Here is a 17,496-nt window from a genome sequence, read left to right on the forward strand (position 1 = left end):
AATAGCGGGAGAGCTCCCGCTACTACCTGGAGGTTGGCAACCCTAATCTTTTGGGTTACATGCATCTTCCCCGGCAGGGCGGCTTCGACCTGAAACTCGTAAGCGTCCATTGCTTTTGCACCAGCTATGAAATGAGTTCGGTTGAGGGTGCTGCTGCAGGGTTTGGGCAACGTGGGAACAAAGTACGGCTGGAGTGTGGCGAAAAGTGCTGGAGAGGCAGGAAAGGAAAGCCAAACGGTGTCCTGTAGAGATGCCAGGGAGTGTTCAGCGGGGGCCCTTCCCGGGGTAGCCCAAGCCCCTGCCCGTCACCCCTTTTGCGGGACCACCACAGTGCCGCGGAGGCAAAGGCATCTGCTACAGGTTCCAGGAGACTGAGGCCGGTCCTCTCGGGTCGGCGGAGAACTCGGTTCAAGGTTGGGCGGGCTCGTCCCCATCCCTCTCCTCTTCCTGGGCACAGTGCCAAAGTGATGGCAGCGGGCACGTGCCCGGTGATAGCTCGGTGCCGAGGGACTCGTTAATCCTTGAAGCCCTGGATGCTGCATAGGATTCTCTTCTGGTGGCCGGCAAGAGTCACCCCCATTTGCTTCAAGTCCCTGCGGAGAAACGAAGGGAGGGGAAGAAAGAGTTCTACAATGACGGACTGCCGATGTCTTTTTGGAAATAAACTGTTCCCACTTCTCGCAGGATATGTTATTAGATCTTGGGAACCCTGAAGCTTTCCCCAAAATTAAAAGGCGCATTAAAGAGCTTGATTACAACAGCAGTACTTTCCGTGCTTGCCGCGTTTGTTCATCTCAGTTTTTCCGAATACCACCACCACGCGGTTTGGCTGCTTATACTTATTATTTGACAACTCGTCTTTCTAGAGCCTTCTGTTTAGCTCGACTGAATGCTAACCCCTCTATGGTCATGCAGGGCAGGATTTTGAATATACCATACCCAGACAGGACCTGTCCTTGTTCTTCTGGCTCTGTCGATTCATGAGCTCGTGCCCTCTTGGAATGCCGCTTTTATGAGCAACTCCAATCACGTTATATCTCTCCCCTTTTAACATATACATCTAATGCCTCTGTGTCTGACATAATGCCTTTTTTTATTAAGTGACAGGGATTCCGAGGCTACATTGTCAGTAGCAAGATTTATTTCAGTCCTTATATCCCACAAACATTAGATTTACGCTGCTCAGGATCAATGGATCAAGGAGCTTCTAAGGGATAAAGGAAAGGAACTATTCCCACGTTCCCCGGGTCTACTTGCCTTCCTTTGTGGCATTTAGAGACACCGCTACCAGCATGGTATAGTGGTTAAGAGCAGTGGTTTGGAGAAGTGGACTCTAATCTGGAGAACCGTGCTTGATTCCCCGGTCCTCCACATGAAGCCAGCCGGGTGACCTTGGGCTAGTCACTGCTCTCTTGGAGCTCTCTCAGCCCCACCTGCTTCGTAAGAACATAAGAAAGGCCATGCCAGATCAGACAAAGGCCCATCAAGACCAGCACTCTACTGCAGCACCCACAAGATGACTGCAGCATCATTGTCCTGCCTGTGTCCCAAAGCACCTAATATAATAGGCCTGCTCCTATGATCCTGGAGAGAATAGGCATGCATCATGACTAGTATTCATTTTTACTAGCAGCCATGGATAACCCTCTCCTCCATGAACATGTCCACTCCCCTCTTCAAGCCTTCCAAGTTGACAGACATCACCACATCCTGGGGCAGGGAGTTCCACAATTTAACTAAATGTGTGAAGAAATGCTTCCTTTTCTCTGCCTTTGAATCTCTCACCCTCCACAAGGTGTCTGTTGTGGGGAGGGGAGGAGAAGGCGATTATAAGCCGGTTTGGTTCTTCCTTAAGTGGTGGAGAAAGTCGGCATATAAAAATAACTCTTCTACCAAAATGTAACAGAGATCATGGAATAGGACTGGCGTAGCCTAAGGACTGGGATCTGTCTCAGACGCCACTCGGAGCAGCTGTCTTACTAGGATGAGCAAGCAGTGAAGCCGGAGGGAAATGTTTTGCAGAGTTGGAAGGTGCACATTAGAATAAAAAATCTGTCAAAGTGAACAATTGGTGTCACCCGCATATCAAAAATGCAGCAGCTTAGTCATCAGTGTTCAGAATGTGATGGGTATATATGACACACTGCTGAACAGCAATTAGATTCTATGCTTGTAGCCTTCAAGCTGCATACTATGCCTTCACAGAAGAAAAGTTTGGCTTATTTTTGTAAACGTTTAGTTTGTACTGCTCAATTATTGAGGGTTGGGAGGAATCAACTGCCTTCATTTTTGGCATCGTGAGTTCCTGGCCCTGCCCATGTTGAATGCATCCTTTTCTCTGTTCAAGCAGGTTTGGCAGGTTTTTGAAGCACGAAAGAAACCTGCAGCACCTGGTTGACCTGAGACAAGCAGGTGCATCCAAACTATGACTGAGCTATTATACAACCTTCAGCACTCTCGAGGTTGGAGGCGGGGGGAAACCACCTCTTTTCAGATTTAGCGTTGCCCTTGTGCACAAAAGGAAGGGGGGAGTTGGCCCGAAGTCACCCATTCTGTGCTTCTCTGCAAAACAGCTTCATTCATTGTGACCAAGGGCTTGGGGCCCTTTGCCTTTCTCCTTCCCCCCTCCAAGGCCACAGCAATTAGTAGATGATGCTGTAGATGCTTAGGGTTGCCAGGTCCCTCTTCACTACCGGAGGGAGGTTTTTGGGGCAGAGCCTGAGGAAGGTGGGGTTTGGAGAGGGGAGGGGCTTCAATGCCATAGAGTCCAATTGCCAAAGCAGCCATTTTCTCCAGGTGAACAGATCTCTATCGGCTGGAGATCAGTTGTAATGGCGGGAGATCTCCAGCTAGTACCTGGAGGTTGGCAACCCTAGTAGATGCTGCATTCTTGGCCCTAACCAAATCTCTCACTAAAGGCTGCCGTATTGTTCTTTTGACCAGTTAGCAATCCTCTGATGGGCTGGTATCTGGTTAGGGAAGAGGAAAGAGTTTTTTTGTGAAGGAAGAAAAAGAGGAGTTGGTTTTTATATGCTGACTTTCCCTTTTAAGGAGAATCAAACCAGATTACAATCTCCTTCCCTTTCAAGCAGTGGCATCTTCAGGGGGGGGATTTTAATATATTGGGACCAGTGCTGTTTAATCAGCTTGTGAACTATCTGGAAAGGGGAGGTGTGAAGTGATAGGGGTTGCAGATTGCACCGGAGGTTAAAACCCCAGTTATTCAGAGAACACTCAAAACATTTCTTAAAACCACACTCATAGTCATAAAATGTGAGATAAGGTTCATGGATCTCAGAAGCTAAGCAGAAGGGTTGCCAGGTCCCTCTTCGCCATCAGCAGGAGGTTTTTGGAGCAGAGCCTGAAGAGGGCGGGGTTTGGGGAGGGGAGAGACTTCAATGTCCTAGAGTCCAGTTGTCAAAGTGGCCATTTTCTCCAGGTGAACTGATCTCTGTCGGCTGAAGATCAGTTGTAATTTAAGGTCTTTAGGTGTATTAGAAAGCTGAGGAATCATGCAAATGCAGGGCTTGTAAAACTAACCAATTAGAGAAAAAGGAGGCTAAATACATCTGTCGTATTGGTCCTCAGCCTGTAAAAGAAGAACCGACCAGACAGCAAGGAGAACACAGCAATCCTGTTGGCCCCTTTAAGCAAACTTTGATAGGAGCCAATAAAAAGTTAAGACTTTTCAATCCCCCTTCAACGTATAAGTAAGAACTAGCATAGCCAGCAAGGTCAGGCAGAGGAAGAGCCCTGAAGGACTTCAGAAAACAGGGACAGAGCCGAAGTCCAGCTTCCTGCAGCAGTGAATTCCCTGAGGAGGTGGAAGGAGCCTGAGAGCTGAGGAAGCTGTAGACCAGGGAGGGCAGAATAGTTGGGAAGAGAAGCATCCAGCACACATGAACACACATGATCACATGAAGCTGCCTTCTACTGAATCAGATCCTTGGTCCATCCAAGTCAGTATTGTCTGCTCAGTCCGGCAGCGGCTGTCCAGGGTCTCAGGTGGAGGTCTTTCACATCACCTACTTGCCTAGTCCCTTTAACTGGAGATGCCGGGGACTGAACCTGGGACCTTCTGCATGCCAAACAGATGCTCTGCCACTGAGCCACGGCCCCTCCCCATGGCCAAGCAGATGCTCTACCACTGAGCCACAGCCCCTCTCCAAGGCTCTCAGGCAGAGGTCTTTCCCATCACCTACTTGCCTGGTCCCTTTAACTGGAGATGCCGGCGATCGAACCTGGGACCTTCTGCATGCCAAGCAGATGCTCTACCACTGAGCCACGGCCCCTCCCCATGGCCAAGCAGATGCTCTACCACTGAGCCACAGCCCCTCTCCAAGGCTCTCAGGCAGAGGTCTTTCCCATCACCTACTTGCCTGGTCCCTTTAACTGGAGATGCCGGCGATCGAACCTGGGACCTTCTGCATGCCAAGCAGATGCTCTACAACTGAGCCACGGCCCCTCCCCAGCCTGACTACAGCCAGTCTCAAGGGAGTCCACGAAGATAGATGGACACCTAGGACGGTGTTTCAGTGGCAACAAGTGGAACTAAATAGGGATGGAGCAACAGCTGTGCTGGGGGTCGTGGGAGCTGGAGAGGTATGCCAGTTTGGGAGGAGAGCTTGGAAATTTTTAGGATCACTTGGCTAATCCTGTTACTTGAAAAGTTCTTTGGACCCTAGATGAGCAGTGCTACGGCCATTCAAGCTGCAGTTCGCCCTTGCCCTGCCCTTTCTACCACAAAAAACCAGGCCTCCTGGCCAAGGCGCCCGCACTTACTCGGCTGTGAGCTCCAGGACGGATTCCATGGTGTTCAGGCCGGCCGTACGGAAGTTGATGATGTACCGTTTCATGCGGATGGACTCCAGCCATTCGGGGATCGAGCGATAGGGGATCCCGTCGGAGCCGCTACAGCTGGGGAGCCGGAGCGTCACCCTAGAGAGCCAGAGAAACGCTTTCAGATCCGACGTGACAGTTAAAAGTCATAGAGTTGGAAGGGACCACCAGGGTCATCTAGTCTAACCCCCTGCACAATGCAGGAAATTCACAACTACCTCCCCCCCACACACCCCCAGTGACCCCCTACATGCCCAGAAGATGGCCAAGGTGCCCTCCCTCTCATGAACTGCCTAAGGTCACAGAATCAACATTGCCGACAGATGGCCATATAGCCTCAGCTTACAAACCTCCAGGGAAGGAGAGCCCACTCGAGGAAGCCTGTTCCACTGAGGAACCGCTCTGACTGTTGGAAAATTCTTCCTAATGTCTACACGGAAACTCTTTTGATTTAATTTCAACCCATTGGTTCTGGTCCGACCTTCTGGGGCAACAGAAAACAACTCGGTACCCTCCTCTATCTATATGACAGCCCATCAAGTACTTGAAGATGGTTCTCATATTGCAGTCGATCGAGCAAACAGGCATTTCCCTCTGATGTGGCTACAGCAAAATATCTACTCTTGCTTGTGGGGCCCTGCGTCAATGGGTCCCTGGTTTGTTTGTTTTTGCTGTCAAGTCACAGCTGGACCTATGGTGACTGTGTAGGTATTGTGGAAATCAGTCTAGGTTCTTTCAGAGCTGGAGGCTCTTCTTGTTGTTCTGTGGGGTCACCATAAGTCAGCTGCAACAACGGCAAAAAACAACAACAGTGTGCAACCCTTGAGTTTGTCTAGATGAGAATGCATTAGTGTTCTGCACAGCTTCTCTTCCCTCTCTGTCACTAGCACTGTGTAAAATAATAAGAATTGATTGTGCAAAATACGAAAATCTAAAATTTTGTATACGTGTTCAGGCTGGAGTATTTAGCTGTTCTGGGAGGAGATTTTTTTAAAAAAAACACACAGCGCATCACCCTGCACACTTACCTAGGGTCAAAGTCCGCCACAGTCCGGAGCAAATGCGGGCTGGCGATGAAGTGCTCCAGCTGAGCATGGATTTCCCGGAAACGGGGCCTCCGCGCCCGATCGTATGACCAGCACACTTTCATGAGCTCGTAAAGGATGGAGGGGCAGTCCACAGGAGGGGGGAGCCGGTACCCATCCTCTATGCTCTTCATCACCTGCCCAGGTAAAAGATGAGGCATCGCTGAGTGCACGAAGCATTTAGCAAGAGAAGATGAAAGGGCCAAGCGCGTTTAGCAGGAGAAGGGAAAAGGGCCAAGCAAGGGCATGGTTTACTTTCTCAAGAGCGTTAAGTCCAAATCAATGGAGTCCTTTGTAATGCAGAAAGTCTACACCAGGGGTGTCAAACTCATTTGTTACCAGGGCTGAATAAGACATAAATGCCACTTGGTTGGGCTGGGCCATGCCTCGCCAGCTTAGATCAGGATTGAGAGGGTGGCTGCCAGCTCTCAACGGGCCAGATCCAGCCCCCTGGCCATATGTCTGACACCTCTGGTCTAAAGCAAATATACATAAGGGCCAACATTAATACTAAGCGCAAATGGTCTTCTACAATTGTATGGAATGAATTTATAACAAATCAAAATCAACCACTTGTACACAGCCCTGCTATAGCCTCTATGTTTCTATTATGAATATGGAGATAAAGCATAAATAGACACAGAATTTCACCAAAACAAAACAATTAGACCAAAAACTAAGACTTTACGTGTTTCGGCCATGTGGCCTTCTTTAGAGGTCTAAATATAGCAGGGCCGTATACAAGTTGTTGATTTTTGTTTGTAATAAATTCATTATATACAACTGTAGAAGATCATTTGCTCTTAGTATTAATTTTGGCCCTTATGTACGTTTGTTCTTGACCTTAGGGTACTTATTTCTGGAGTTTTTAGGGTTACTTTTTTTCCCCTTTCGTTGTTGACACCCCTGGTCTACATCATACAAGAGGGATGCAGGTAAATGACGGAGGGGCTTTGGGTCCCGGTCACTCCATGAAGGGAAGATTTAGCAATTGGTACAAGGAGAATGGGTATTTTGTGCTTCAGGGACCATGAAGCACATGCATTTTTGTTGGGCGAATTCCATTTCAACTTTGCCCAAAAGATGGATCTCTGCCTTTCCCCCCACACCTCCTGATTATTCATGTCACCATATGGCTTCAGGTGGGTAGCCACATTGGCCTGCAACAAAAGAGCAGGACTCGAGGGGCCGTGGCTCAGTGGTAGTGCATCTGCTTGGCATGCAGAAGGTCCCAGGTTCAATCCCTGGCATCTCCAGTTAAAGCTTCTAGGCAAGGAGGTGATGGGAAAAACCTCTGCCTGAGACCCCGGAGAGCCGCTGCTTGTCTGAGCAGACAATACTGACTTTGGGCAGGGGCCATGGCTCAGTGGTAGAGCATCTGCTTGGCATGCAGAAGGTCCCAGGTTCAATCCCAGGCATTTCCACTTAAAGGGACTAGGCAAGTAGGTGATGGGAAAGACCCCTGCCTGAGACCCTGGAGAGCTGCTGCAGGTCTGAGTAGACAGTACTGACTTTGATGGACCAAGGGTCTGATTCAGTAGAAGGCAGCTTCATGTGTTCATGTGAGTCCAGTAGCCCCTTAACATTCAGACGCAAGGAAGGAGAATCTATCAATTTCATTAGAAAAGCTTGCAAAGGAACAAACTGATAAGGGAGCTCTGATTATTGACGCTTATACCCCAGAAATCTCGTTGGTCTTTGAAGGGTTACTGAACTCATGTCTTGCTCTCCATATGGCTTATTACCATATGAAAACTCCTTCCAGGTGATGACAAAAAAACCCAACCTCTTCCTCCTTACCTCCTGATTACTCATGTCCCCATACGGCTTGTCACCGTAGGAATACACCTCCCACGTGACAATCCCAAAACTCCACACGTCGCTGGCCGAGGTGAAGATCCGATGAGCGATGGCCTCTGGAGCTGTCCACCGGATGGGGATCTTGCCACCCTGATGAAAGAGAGTGGACTTGTTCATGGAGGAGAGGGGTATTCATGGCTACTCGTGAAAATGGATACCTGTCATGATGCATACCTATTCTCTCCAGGATCAGAGGAGCATGCCTATTATGTCACCTGGCATGTCTAGTTAAAAGTTTTAGCTAGTAGGTGATGGGAAAGACCGCTGCCTGAGACCCTGGAAAGCCACTGCCAGTCTGAGTAGACAATACTGATCTTGATGGACCAAAGGTCTGACTAAGTGTCACGTGCTCATATGTAGGTGTTCAACCATATAAGGTCATGAATGGCTGGGATGGATGCTGGCTGACCACCTGGGAGTGATCATCTCTCACCTTGTGAGAAGTGAGGAGAGTATTGACATCTGGGTTATTGACCCACCTCCCATTCCCGGGAGTAGTTTTGCAACTCTTCAAAAAAAAAAAAAAATGGGCGAAGAACAAATGCATAAATGAACGAACAACCATGCAGTTCTTAGAAGTTTAAAATAAGGGTTGGGTTGCATGCTGCGCGTCTGGGGAGAAGGCACAAGACTGATGGCTGAACAGGGGTTTAATTCTCCGGTATGCACATCTGTTAGATGAATTTTGAAGCAAGGGAGGAAGCGGAGCCCCTTAGAAGGGGTCTAATGGGACAGATGTTCTGTCTCCTGTATATGAAATATAATCTCCACGAGGGTCGGCGGACGGATCTCCAGTTCGGTCTTCCTTCATGCTAGAAGATGGATCTGCTTCCCTGCTCCAGGGGTTTGAGGTCCCAGCAATGCGGTTCTCCATGTGCAATTATGAGACTGCCTTTCCATAACGCTTCAGTCATCCTGAAGCTCTGCAAAACCGCCCCCCCCAATTATCCTTTAGCAGGCAACCCCCCACCCCACCACAACTCCCTTCCCCATTCGGCTCGTTTCCACATTACCTTTGTTTCATAGGTTCCTTCCACGTCGTTTTCCAATATTCGGGAAAGACCAAAATCGGACACTTTGCACTTAAGGTTATGAGATACCAGAATGTTCCGGGCCGCCAGGTCCCGGTGGACGTAGTTGCGATCTGACAAGTAGGTCATCCCCGCGGCGATGCCCTGCAGCATGGTGACCAATTGCACCGCGCTGAACTTGTCCATGTTCTCCTGCGAGAGACGAAGAAATGCACACGGCCTCAGGTGAGTCTCCATACCATTCTCCTTCATGTTTACAAGTGGCCGTCCATCAGAGCTGAGCACCTGCAGTTGTAGGTACAGCCACTGAACCTATAGAGCAGGGGCCCCTAACCCTTTTGAGCGTGCGGGCACATCTGGAACTCTGACATGGCATGGTGGGGGGTCGCAAGAAAATGGCTGCAGCAGGAGGCGGAGCTAGATGCAAAATGATTGCCACAGCTTAACTTCTGGAACACAGTGCCGATCCTTGGGCTGTGGTGGCAGCTGCTGTCAAAGCAACATTTTTTAAAATCTGCAAAGCCAATCAAAGCTCCCACAGTCAGTCATAAGCCTTGCCGGGCAAAAGCCCTACCTGGCCCCACCCACTTCTTAGAAAACACTTGGCCGGCACATAAGGCAGCCAGGTCCCTCTTCGCCACCGGCGGGAGGTTTTCGGGGTAGAGCCTGAGGAGGGCGGGTTTGGGGAGGGGAGGGATGTCAATGCCATAGAATCCAATTGCCTAGATGAGCAGTTACCAGCTAGTACCTGGAGGTTTTTAACAAAAAAGAACACCTCTGTACTCTTACCAAAGGTTAGGAAATTAGTACAGAAACGGCTGACACAACCATAGCATAACAAGATTGTATTAACTAGCTTCAAACAACAAGTGAAAGGTATATACAGTGACAATGAAATAAAGTATGCACAATGGTATAAAGAAATCCACATAGATGGTTTTCAATATCAATCTGTCCAAAAATGGTATATTCAAACTGAAGAATAAAATGGGATACGATCGTTTCGGAGTCTTCCTCAGTCCCACTTACATCAGCAACAGTGCATACACTTGTTCCAAATTCAGCTCATGCATATTTTCACAATTTCCCACAAAAAGTCCCCGTAGGGAAACTTGTTATAACTGCATATATAAATCTCCAATATTCCCAAATTGGGATATTTATTTCATTGTCACTGTATATACCTTTCACTTGTTGTTTGAAGCAAGTTAATACAATCTTGTTATGCTATGGTTGTGTCAGCCGTTTCTGTACTAAGTACCTGGAGGTTGGCAACCCTACAGGCACAAGAAAAGGTGTCAGCAGGAGCCATGGCACCCATTGCACCACGTTGGGGACCTCAAGCTATAGAGGTGGCCGAAGGGCCTTGGATTTCAGCTACAGCAAGTCTGCTCAACCTTTTTGCTGCCGAGCCAAAATCAGCCATAAATTGTGACCTGTGAGATACTGACATATGCCGGGTTTAGCAGTCCTAACCAAACTACAAAACCAGGAGATGTACTCAGCTGCGGAGGGGGTTGCCATCCACGGCCAATGGGCCACAATTCATGCATTCATGATCCAAGAGATGCACTCTCCCATAGAATCATAGAATAGAATCATAGAGTTGGAGGGGACCACTAGGGTCATCTAGTCTAACCCCACAATGCAGGAAATTCCGAACTACCTCCCCCACACACACCTCCAGTGACCCATACTCCATGCCCAGAAGATGGCCAAGATGCCCTCCCTCCCATCATCTGCCTAAGGTAATAGAATCAGCACTGCTGACAGATGGCCATCTAGCCTCTTCTTAGAAACCTCCAGGGAAGGAGCGCTTACCACCTCCCGAGGAAGCCTGTTCCACCGAGGAACCGCTCTAACTGTTAGAAAATTCTTCCTAATGTCCCCGCCGCAAACAGTGAGCAAAATGCAGTTTCCTTCCCCCTCTATTTCTCACTTTGATGGATAAATCTGTACATGGGCTGTTCTATTTCAGGCTGCAGCTGAGGGCGGGGGGTTTCATTCAAAAAATCATAACAATAATTCCCTGCACATGATAAAACGGTTGCTAAGAGGAAGAGATCTAGTCTAATCCTTCCCCAAAACATGCTAGTTTTCGAGGCAGAGGGAACGGTGTCATATGGAGGGGCATTCAGTCATGCGATTTGCCCTCCGGCCGTCTGAAGCCGTACAGCCGAGAAACACATTTTAAGCACCCCAGTGACTAACAGTCGCTGGCAAATCCTCGCACCACAGAGAAATGAAATCCCTCACCCGTAAGAAAGCGTCCAGAGCTCCATTTTCCATGTACTCTGTGATGATCATCATGGGGTTCCCTGGTAAGAGACGAAAGAAACATCAGAGAGGCTTCCGTTGTGTCCCGTGCCTTAGATAGCAGCCAGGATTCCATCTAGGGTTGCCCACCTCCAGGTACTAGCTGGAGATCTCCTGCTATTACAACTGATCTCCAGCCGATAGAGATCAGTTCCCTTGGAGGAAATGGCCGCTTTGGCAATTGGACTCTATGGCATTGAAATCCCTCCCCAAACCCCCGCCCTCCTCAGGCTCTGCCCCAAAAACCTCCTGCCGGTGGTGAAGAGGGGCCTGGCAACCATCCCAACTGGAAAAATGCATTCATTTTCATTTTTTGTACTGAGAAAGCTGCCTTATAAGGAGCCAGACCGTTGGTCCATCTAGTCTTCTTTATCTACTGTACTGTAGTGGAAGTGGAAGGCAGCAGGAAAAGAGGAAGACCCAACATGAGATGGATTGACTCTATAAAGGAAGCCCCGGCCCTCAGTTTGCAAGACCTGAGCAAGGGTGTTAAGGACAGGGCATTTTGGAGGACATTGATTCATAGGGCTGCCATGAGTCGGACGCAACTTGACAGCACTTAACACATAATAACAAACGTAATGATTAACCATTTGCTGCCCTATCATCACAACATCTGGGGCCTCACCCTTCCCAATGGGTGGGACAGCCTTAGAATCATAGAGTGGGAAGGGACCACCAGGATCATCTAGTCCAACCCCCTGCACAATACAGGAAAATTCACAACTACCTCTCCCCCACATCCTCAGTGACCCCTACTCCTCCCCCAGAAGATAGCAACAAAAAAAAAAGCCCTCCAATCTGGCCTGGAGGAAAATTGCTTCCTAACCCCAAAGTGGCAATCGGCACTACCCTGGGCATGTAAGAAAGGGCCCTGATAGCCAAACACTGATGCAACCCTTCTGGCCCTCCCTCTCATGATCTGCCCAAGTTCACAGAATCGGCACTGCTGACAGGTGGCCATCTAGCTTCTGCTTAAAAACCTCCAGGGAAGGAGAGCCCACCACCTCCCGAGAAAGCCTGTTCCACTGAGGAACCGCTCTGACTGTTAGAAAGTTCTTTCTAATGATTAGCCAGAAACTCTTTTGATTTGATTTCCACCCGTTGGTTCTGGTCCGACTTTCTGGGGCGACAGAAAACAACCCAGTACCATCCTCCATATGTGTGTGTTAAGTGCTGTCAACTTGCTTCTGACCCAGGGCGACCCTATGAATCAATGTCCTCCAAAACGTCCCATCTTTAACAGCCTTGCTCAGGTTTTGCAAACTGAGGGCTGTGGCTTCCTTTACAGAGTCAATTCCTCTCTTCCTCTTTTCCTGCAGCCTTTGACTTTTCCTAGCACGATTGTCTTTTCCAGTGACTCTTGCCTTCTCATAATGTTACCAAAGTACGACAGCCTCGGTTTAGTCATTTTAGCTTCTAGGGTCAGTTCGGGCTTGATTTGATCTCTAACCCACTGGTTTGTTTGTTTTTGGCGGTCCAGGGTATCCGTAAAGCTCTCCTCCAACACCACATTCCAAAGGAATCTACTTTCTTCCTATCAGCTCAGAAGTAAATACAGTAGGGCTTACTCCCAGGAAAGGATTGGAGCTTCAGCGCACCTCGGAGTGCACCTTTTTTTAGTGTCTCCCATTTGTTCCTTTAGTAAAAAGGGATGCTGGCGAGGATAAAAACCTGCCTTGTTCCTTGATACTAAATGGCCCAGGGCCAAACGGACCGAAATTTGTACTATATTTGCACTCGACAAGGATCCTAGAAATACTGATTCCCTCCAGAAAATGATCCTGTAAATCATATTTAGAGTTGCCAACCTCCAGGTATGGCCTAGAGACTATGGCCAGGGACTCTTGTCTTCTCATAATGTGACCAAAGTACGACAGCCTCGGTTTAGTCATTTTAGCTTCTAGGGTCAGTTCAGGCTTGATTTGATCTATAACCCAGTGGCTTGTTTTTTTGGCAGTCCACGGTATCCATAACACTCTCCTGCAACACCACATTTCAAAGGAAGCCTCTATATGACAGCCCTTCAAAAACTTGAAGATGGCTATCATATCACCTCTCAGCTGTCTTCCTAGTTGCAAAGATCTCCTATCGTGCCATCACCAAATGAAGGGAAGACCCGCTGCCCTGAAAAACCACGGCCAGGCTCTCCTCCCCGCGAGCGTTCACGGATACCAGTCCTTCTAATTACTGGCCGAAGCTGTCAGCAGGAATTTTGGTCCAGACCGAGCTCTTACGTTTTGTGACGACTCCCTCCAACCGCACGATGTTGTGGTGGTTGAACTGGCCCATGATGGTCGCCTCGCGCAGGAAGTTCCACCACGTCGAGTCGGAGTAACTCGACTTCAAGGTCTTGATGGCCACCACGACGCGTTCCTTCCCTGCTAATCGCAGCGTCCCCCGATAGACCTCCCCGAACTCCCCTGTGGAACAGGCAAAGGAAAGTGTCTTGATAGTTGTGGGTTTCTTGATTGCCCTCCCGTGTGGTGTGTCCCAATGTTTAATGGAGGGACCAGGCCGGCCCTGAATCTGGCCTGAAGAAGAAGAAGAGTTGGCTTTTATATGCTGACCTTCTCTACCACTTAAGGAAGACTCAAACCGGCTTACAATCACCTTCCCTTCCCCTCCTCACAACAGACACCCTGTGAGGTAGGTGGGACTGAGAGAGAGTGACTGGCCCAAGGTCACCCAGCTGGCTTCGTGTGGAGGAGTGGGGAATCAAACCCGGTTCTCCAGATCAGACTCCACTGCTCCAAACCACCGTTCTTAACCACTACACCACACTGGTTAAATTGTGGAACTCCCTGCCCCAGGGTCTGGTGATGGCTGCGAACTTGGAAAGCTTTAAGAGGGGAGTGGACATGTTCCTGGAGGAGAGGGCTATCCATGGCTACTAGTCAAAATGGATACTTGTCATGATGCATACCTATTATCTCCAGGATCAGAGGAGCCTGCCTATTATCTTAGGTGCTTTGGAACACAGGCAGGATAATGCTGCTGCAGTTGTCTTGTTTGTGGGCTTCCTAGAGGCCCCTGGTTGGCCACTGAGTGAACAGACTGCTGGACTTAATGGACCTTGGTCTGATCCAGCAGGGCCTTTCTTATGTTCTTATGTTATGTTCTTAAAGTGGATAGGTGACTTGGAAACAGCGAATGGAGGCCCCCGAGGCAGAAGTGCCAAGACCCAAAGGTCCTCTCACCTTCACCAATAACAGTCTCAATGTTGACGAGAGACGGGTCCAACTCCTTTGTGAATTCTAACACTCCTCGGCTGGGATCCTCGTAGGGCTGGAGATCTACGTAAGGTTTCAACCAGATCTCATCTGTCAAGAAAGCAAAACAATGATTTTCTACAAAGGTCCCGAGAGGCGGCGAAAGATTAAAACAAGATGAACATTCCAGCCTTAAATTAGCTGACTGGGAAGGTAGTTTCACAGAAGCAAATAAACCGGACCAGCTTTCGAACAGGTATGTTAGAGATTACAACCTGAGATATGCCTGAGATTGTGAAGCGCTGCAGGAGGATCTCCACAAATTGGGTGAGTGGGCCACAATGTGGCAATGAAGTTCACATGAACACATGAACACCTGAAGCTGCCTTATACTGTATCAGACCCTCAGCCCATCAAAGTCAGTACTGTCTACTCAGACCGGCAGCGGCTCTCCAGGGTCTCAGGCAGGGGTCTTTCACACCACCTACTTGCCTAGTCCCTTTAACTGGAGTTGCCGGGGATTGAATCTGGGACCTTCTGCATGCCAATGCAGTTCAATGTTAATAAGTGTAAGGTGATGTACAATGGAATCAAAGTTCCCCTAAGACTGAGAGGTGAAAAGATCTTGGGGTCATAGAAAAAAGGTCAATAAAAATGTCAACCCAGGACAGAATGGGATCGCAAGCAGACAACCTTTGGGGTTGGGGAGGGAATACAGCTGCAAAGGAAACTGAGCAGCCCTGCCGTATAAGAAGAAGAAGAGTTGGTTTTTATATGCCGGTTTTCTCTACCACTTAAGGAAGAATTCAACTGGCTTACAATCACCTTCCCTTCCTCTCCCCACAACAGACACCCTGTGAGGTATGTGGGGCTGAGAGAACTGTAACTAGCCCAAAGTCACCAGCTGGCTTCATGAGGAGGAGTGGGGAAACCAAGATTAGCCTCCTCCACCAGATTAGCCTCCTCCACTCACGTGGAAGAGCGGGGAATCAAATCCAGTTGAACACACGAACACACGAAGCTGCCATATACTGAATCAGACCCTTGGTCCATCGAAGTCAGCATTGTCTACTCAGACCGGCAGTGGCTCTCCAGGGTCTCAGGCAAACTCCGGCTGCTCATGTGTAGAAGTGGGGAAACCAACCCGGTTCTCCAGATTAGAGTCTGTTGCTCACGTGGAGGAGTGGGGAATCACACCCTGTTCTCCAGATTAGAGCCCACCACTCTTAACCACTGTTCTTAACCACCACACCTCACCACTCCAGTTAAAAGGACCAGGTAGTAGATGGTGCGCAAGGAAGGGCTGTGGCTCAGTGGCAGAGCATCTGCTTGGCATGCAAGAGGTCCCAGGTTGAATTCCCAGCACCTCCAGTTAAAAGGACCAGGTAGTAGATGGTGCAAAAGACCTCTGCCGGAGACCCTGGAGAGCGGCTGCCAGTCTGAGTACATTCATACATATTTTCACAAACACATCCAAAAATACATGAAAGGTATGTTGAAAAGTAACCACCTAATATGAAGCCTATACGTTTTGGGCCTAGTGCTTTTAATGTGTGTTCACTCTATAATAAATTATAATAACAACTTCTGATTAAGTGTAAGGCAGCTTCATGTGTTCATGTGTTTTCTTTGGGGAGGGGCGATGGCTCAGTGGTAGAGCCTCTGCTTGGCATGCAGAAAGTCCCAGGTTCAATCCCCAGCATCTCCAGTTAAAGGGACTAGGCAAGTAGGCGATGTGAAAGACCCCTGCCTGAGACCCTGGAGAGCCGCTGCCAGTCTGAGTAGACAATACTGACTTTGATGGACCAAATGACTCAATATAAGGCAGCTTCATGATTTTGGGGAGGGGTTGTGGCCCAATGGCAGAGCATCTGCTTGGCATGCAGAAGGTCTCAGGTTCAGTACCTGGCATCTCCAGTTCAAGGGACTAGGCGAGAAGGTGATGTGAAAGACCTCAGCCTGAGACCCATACCCTAAGGGTAAATCAAATGGGAAGGGGCTGTGGCTCAGTGGTAAAGCATCTGCTTGGCATGCAGAAGGTCCCGGGTTCAATCCCTGGCATCTCCAGTTAAAGGGACTAGGCAAGTAGGCGATGTGAAAGACTTCTGCCTGAGACCCTGGAGAGCCGCTGCCCGTCTGAGTTGACAATATTGACTTTGATGGACCGAAGGTCTGATTCAGTAGAAGGCAGCTTCTTGTGTTTGTGCGGATGGCCCGTCAGTTGCTCTGCCTTTCCTGAATTCGAGAGCTCACCTCGGTCGTAGCAAGAGTGCTCACGGCTTGGTCGCGCTCGGTGAGGATACGCTCGCCTGAAAGGGACAAGGAAAACATCGGGATGGGGACGGAAATGATAGGACTGCTGCCGGCACCGCTGGCAGGACTCCTGTTTCAGGGCTGCTCCGCAGCCACCCTCCCCCCCCCCCGAGATCCGCTGACTCTACCTTCGCCGGCAGACGATGAGTCCCACAACCAGACCGATAAACAGCAGGAGTCCAAAGATAATGGAGACAATCACTCCTCCAGAAGGCCCCCCGGCGTCTGCAAGCACAAGAGATAAATGGTCGACGTCATTACGGGAACGAAGCTCCCGAGCTGGCGTTTATCACTTCAGAGACCGCCGGCTTTGCATTGCGTTGAGGATTCAAAATAGCCCCGGTGCTGTAAAAGCCCATTTACTTATAGCAGTGGTCCCCATACGAACAGAAAAAGAGCCATGCTGGATCGGACCAGGGGTCCATCTAGTCCAGCATCCTGTCTCGCACAGCGGCCAACCAGTTCCTCTGGAGGTCCAACAGCAGGGCACAGAGGCCGAGGCCTTCCCTGGATGTTGCCTCCTGTGGTACCTTTGGGTGCCACGTTGCCCTCTCAGGGTCTTCTTGATGCCCACTTCCTTCTCCCCCAAAGCCAACAGCCAACCCTAGCTTCCCGTCATCTCATCGGAACAAGAGGTATTCTAGAAGATCCCAGGAAGAATCAGCGTGGTGTAGTGGTTAAGAGCGGTGGTTTTGGAGAGGTGGACTCTAATCTGGAGAACCGGGCTTGATCCCCCACTCCTCCACATGAGCGGAGGACACTAATCTGGTGAACCGGGTTGGTTTTCCCACTCTTACACATAAAGCCAGCTGGGTGATCTTGGGCTGGGTGACTTCAAGG

At 49.3% G+C, this 17,496-nt stretch overlaps 1 protein-coding gene across 1 annotated transcript in view; it reads right to left on the bottom strand.

Annotated features, from left to right (window-relative positions):
* Positions 1-514: 514 nt before the first annotated feature.
* Positions 515-17,496, bottom strand: part of EPHA1 (EPH receptor A1) — a 139,246-nt gene continuing 122,264 nt past the window's right edge. Inside the window, exons 9-18 of the mRNA XM_056848481.1 lie at positions 16,785-16,881; positions 16,597-16,652; positions 14,332-14,454; positions 13,369-13,554; positions 11,072-11,133; positions 8,798-9,007; positions 7,725-7,874; positions 5,868-6,061; positions 4,783-4,938; positions 515-593 (exon numbers count right to left, since the gene is read on the bottom strand). Coding sequence (XP_056704459.1) covers positions 515-593; positions 4,783-4,938; positions 5,868-6,061; positions 7,725-7,874; positions 8,798-9,007; positions 11,072-11,133; positions 13,369-13,554; positions 14,332-14,454; positions 16,597-16,652; positions 16,785-16,881 — 1,313 coding nt within the window. The remainder of the gene's footprint in view (positions 594-4,782; positions 4,939-5,867; positions 6,062-7,724; positions 7,875-8,797; positions 9,008-11,071; positions 11,134-13,368; positions 13,555-14,331; positions 14,455-16,596; positions 16,653-16,784; positions 16,882-17,496) is intronic.

This window comes from Euleptes europaea, chromosome 4 (genome assembly GCF_029931775.1).
Source record: "Euleptes europaea isolate rEulEur1 chromosome 4, rEulEur1.hap1, whole genome shotgun sequence".
In the NCBI taxonomy this organism is placed as follows: domain Eukaryota; kingdom Metazoa; phylum Chordata; class Lepidosauria; order Squamata; family Sphaerodactylidae; genus Euleptes; species Euleptes europaea.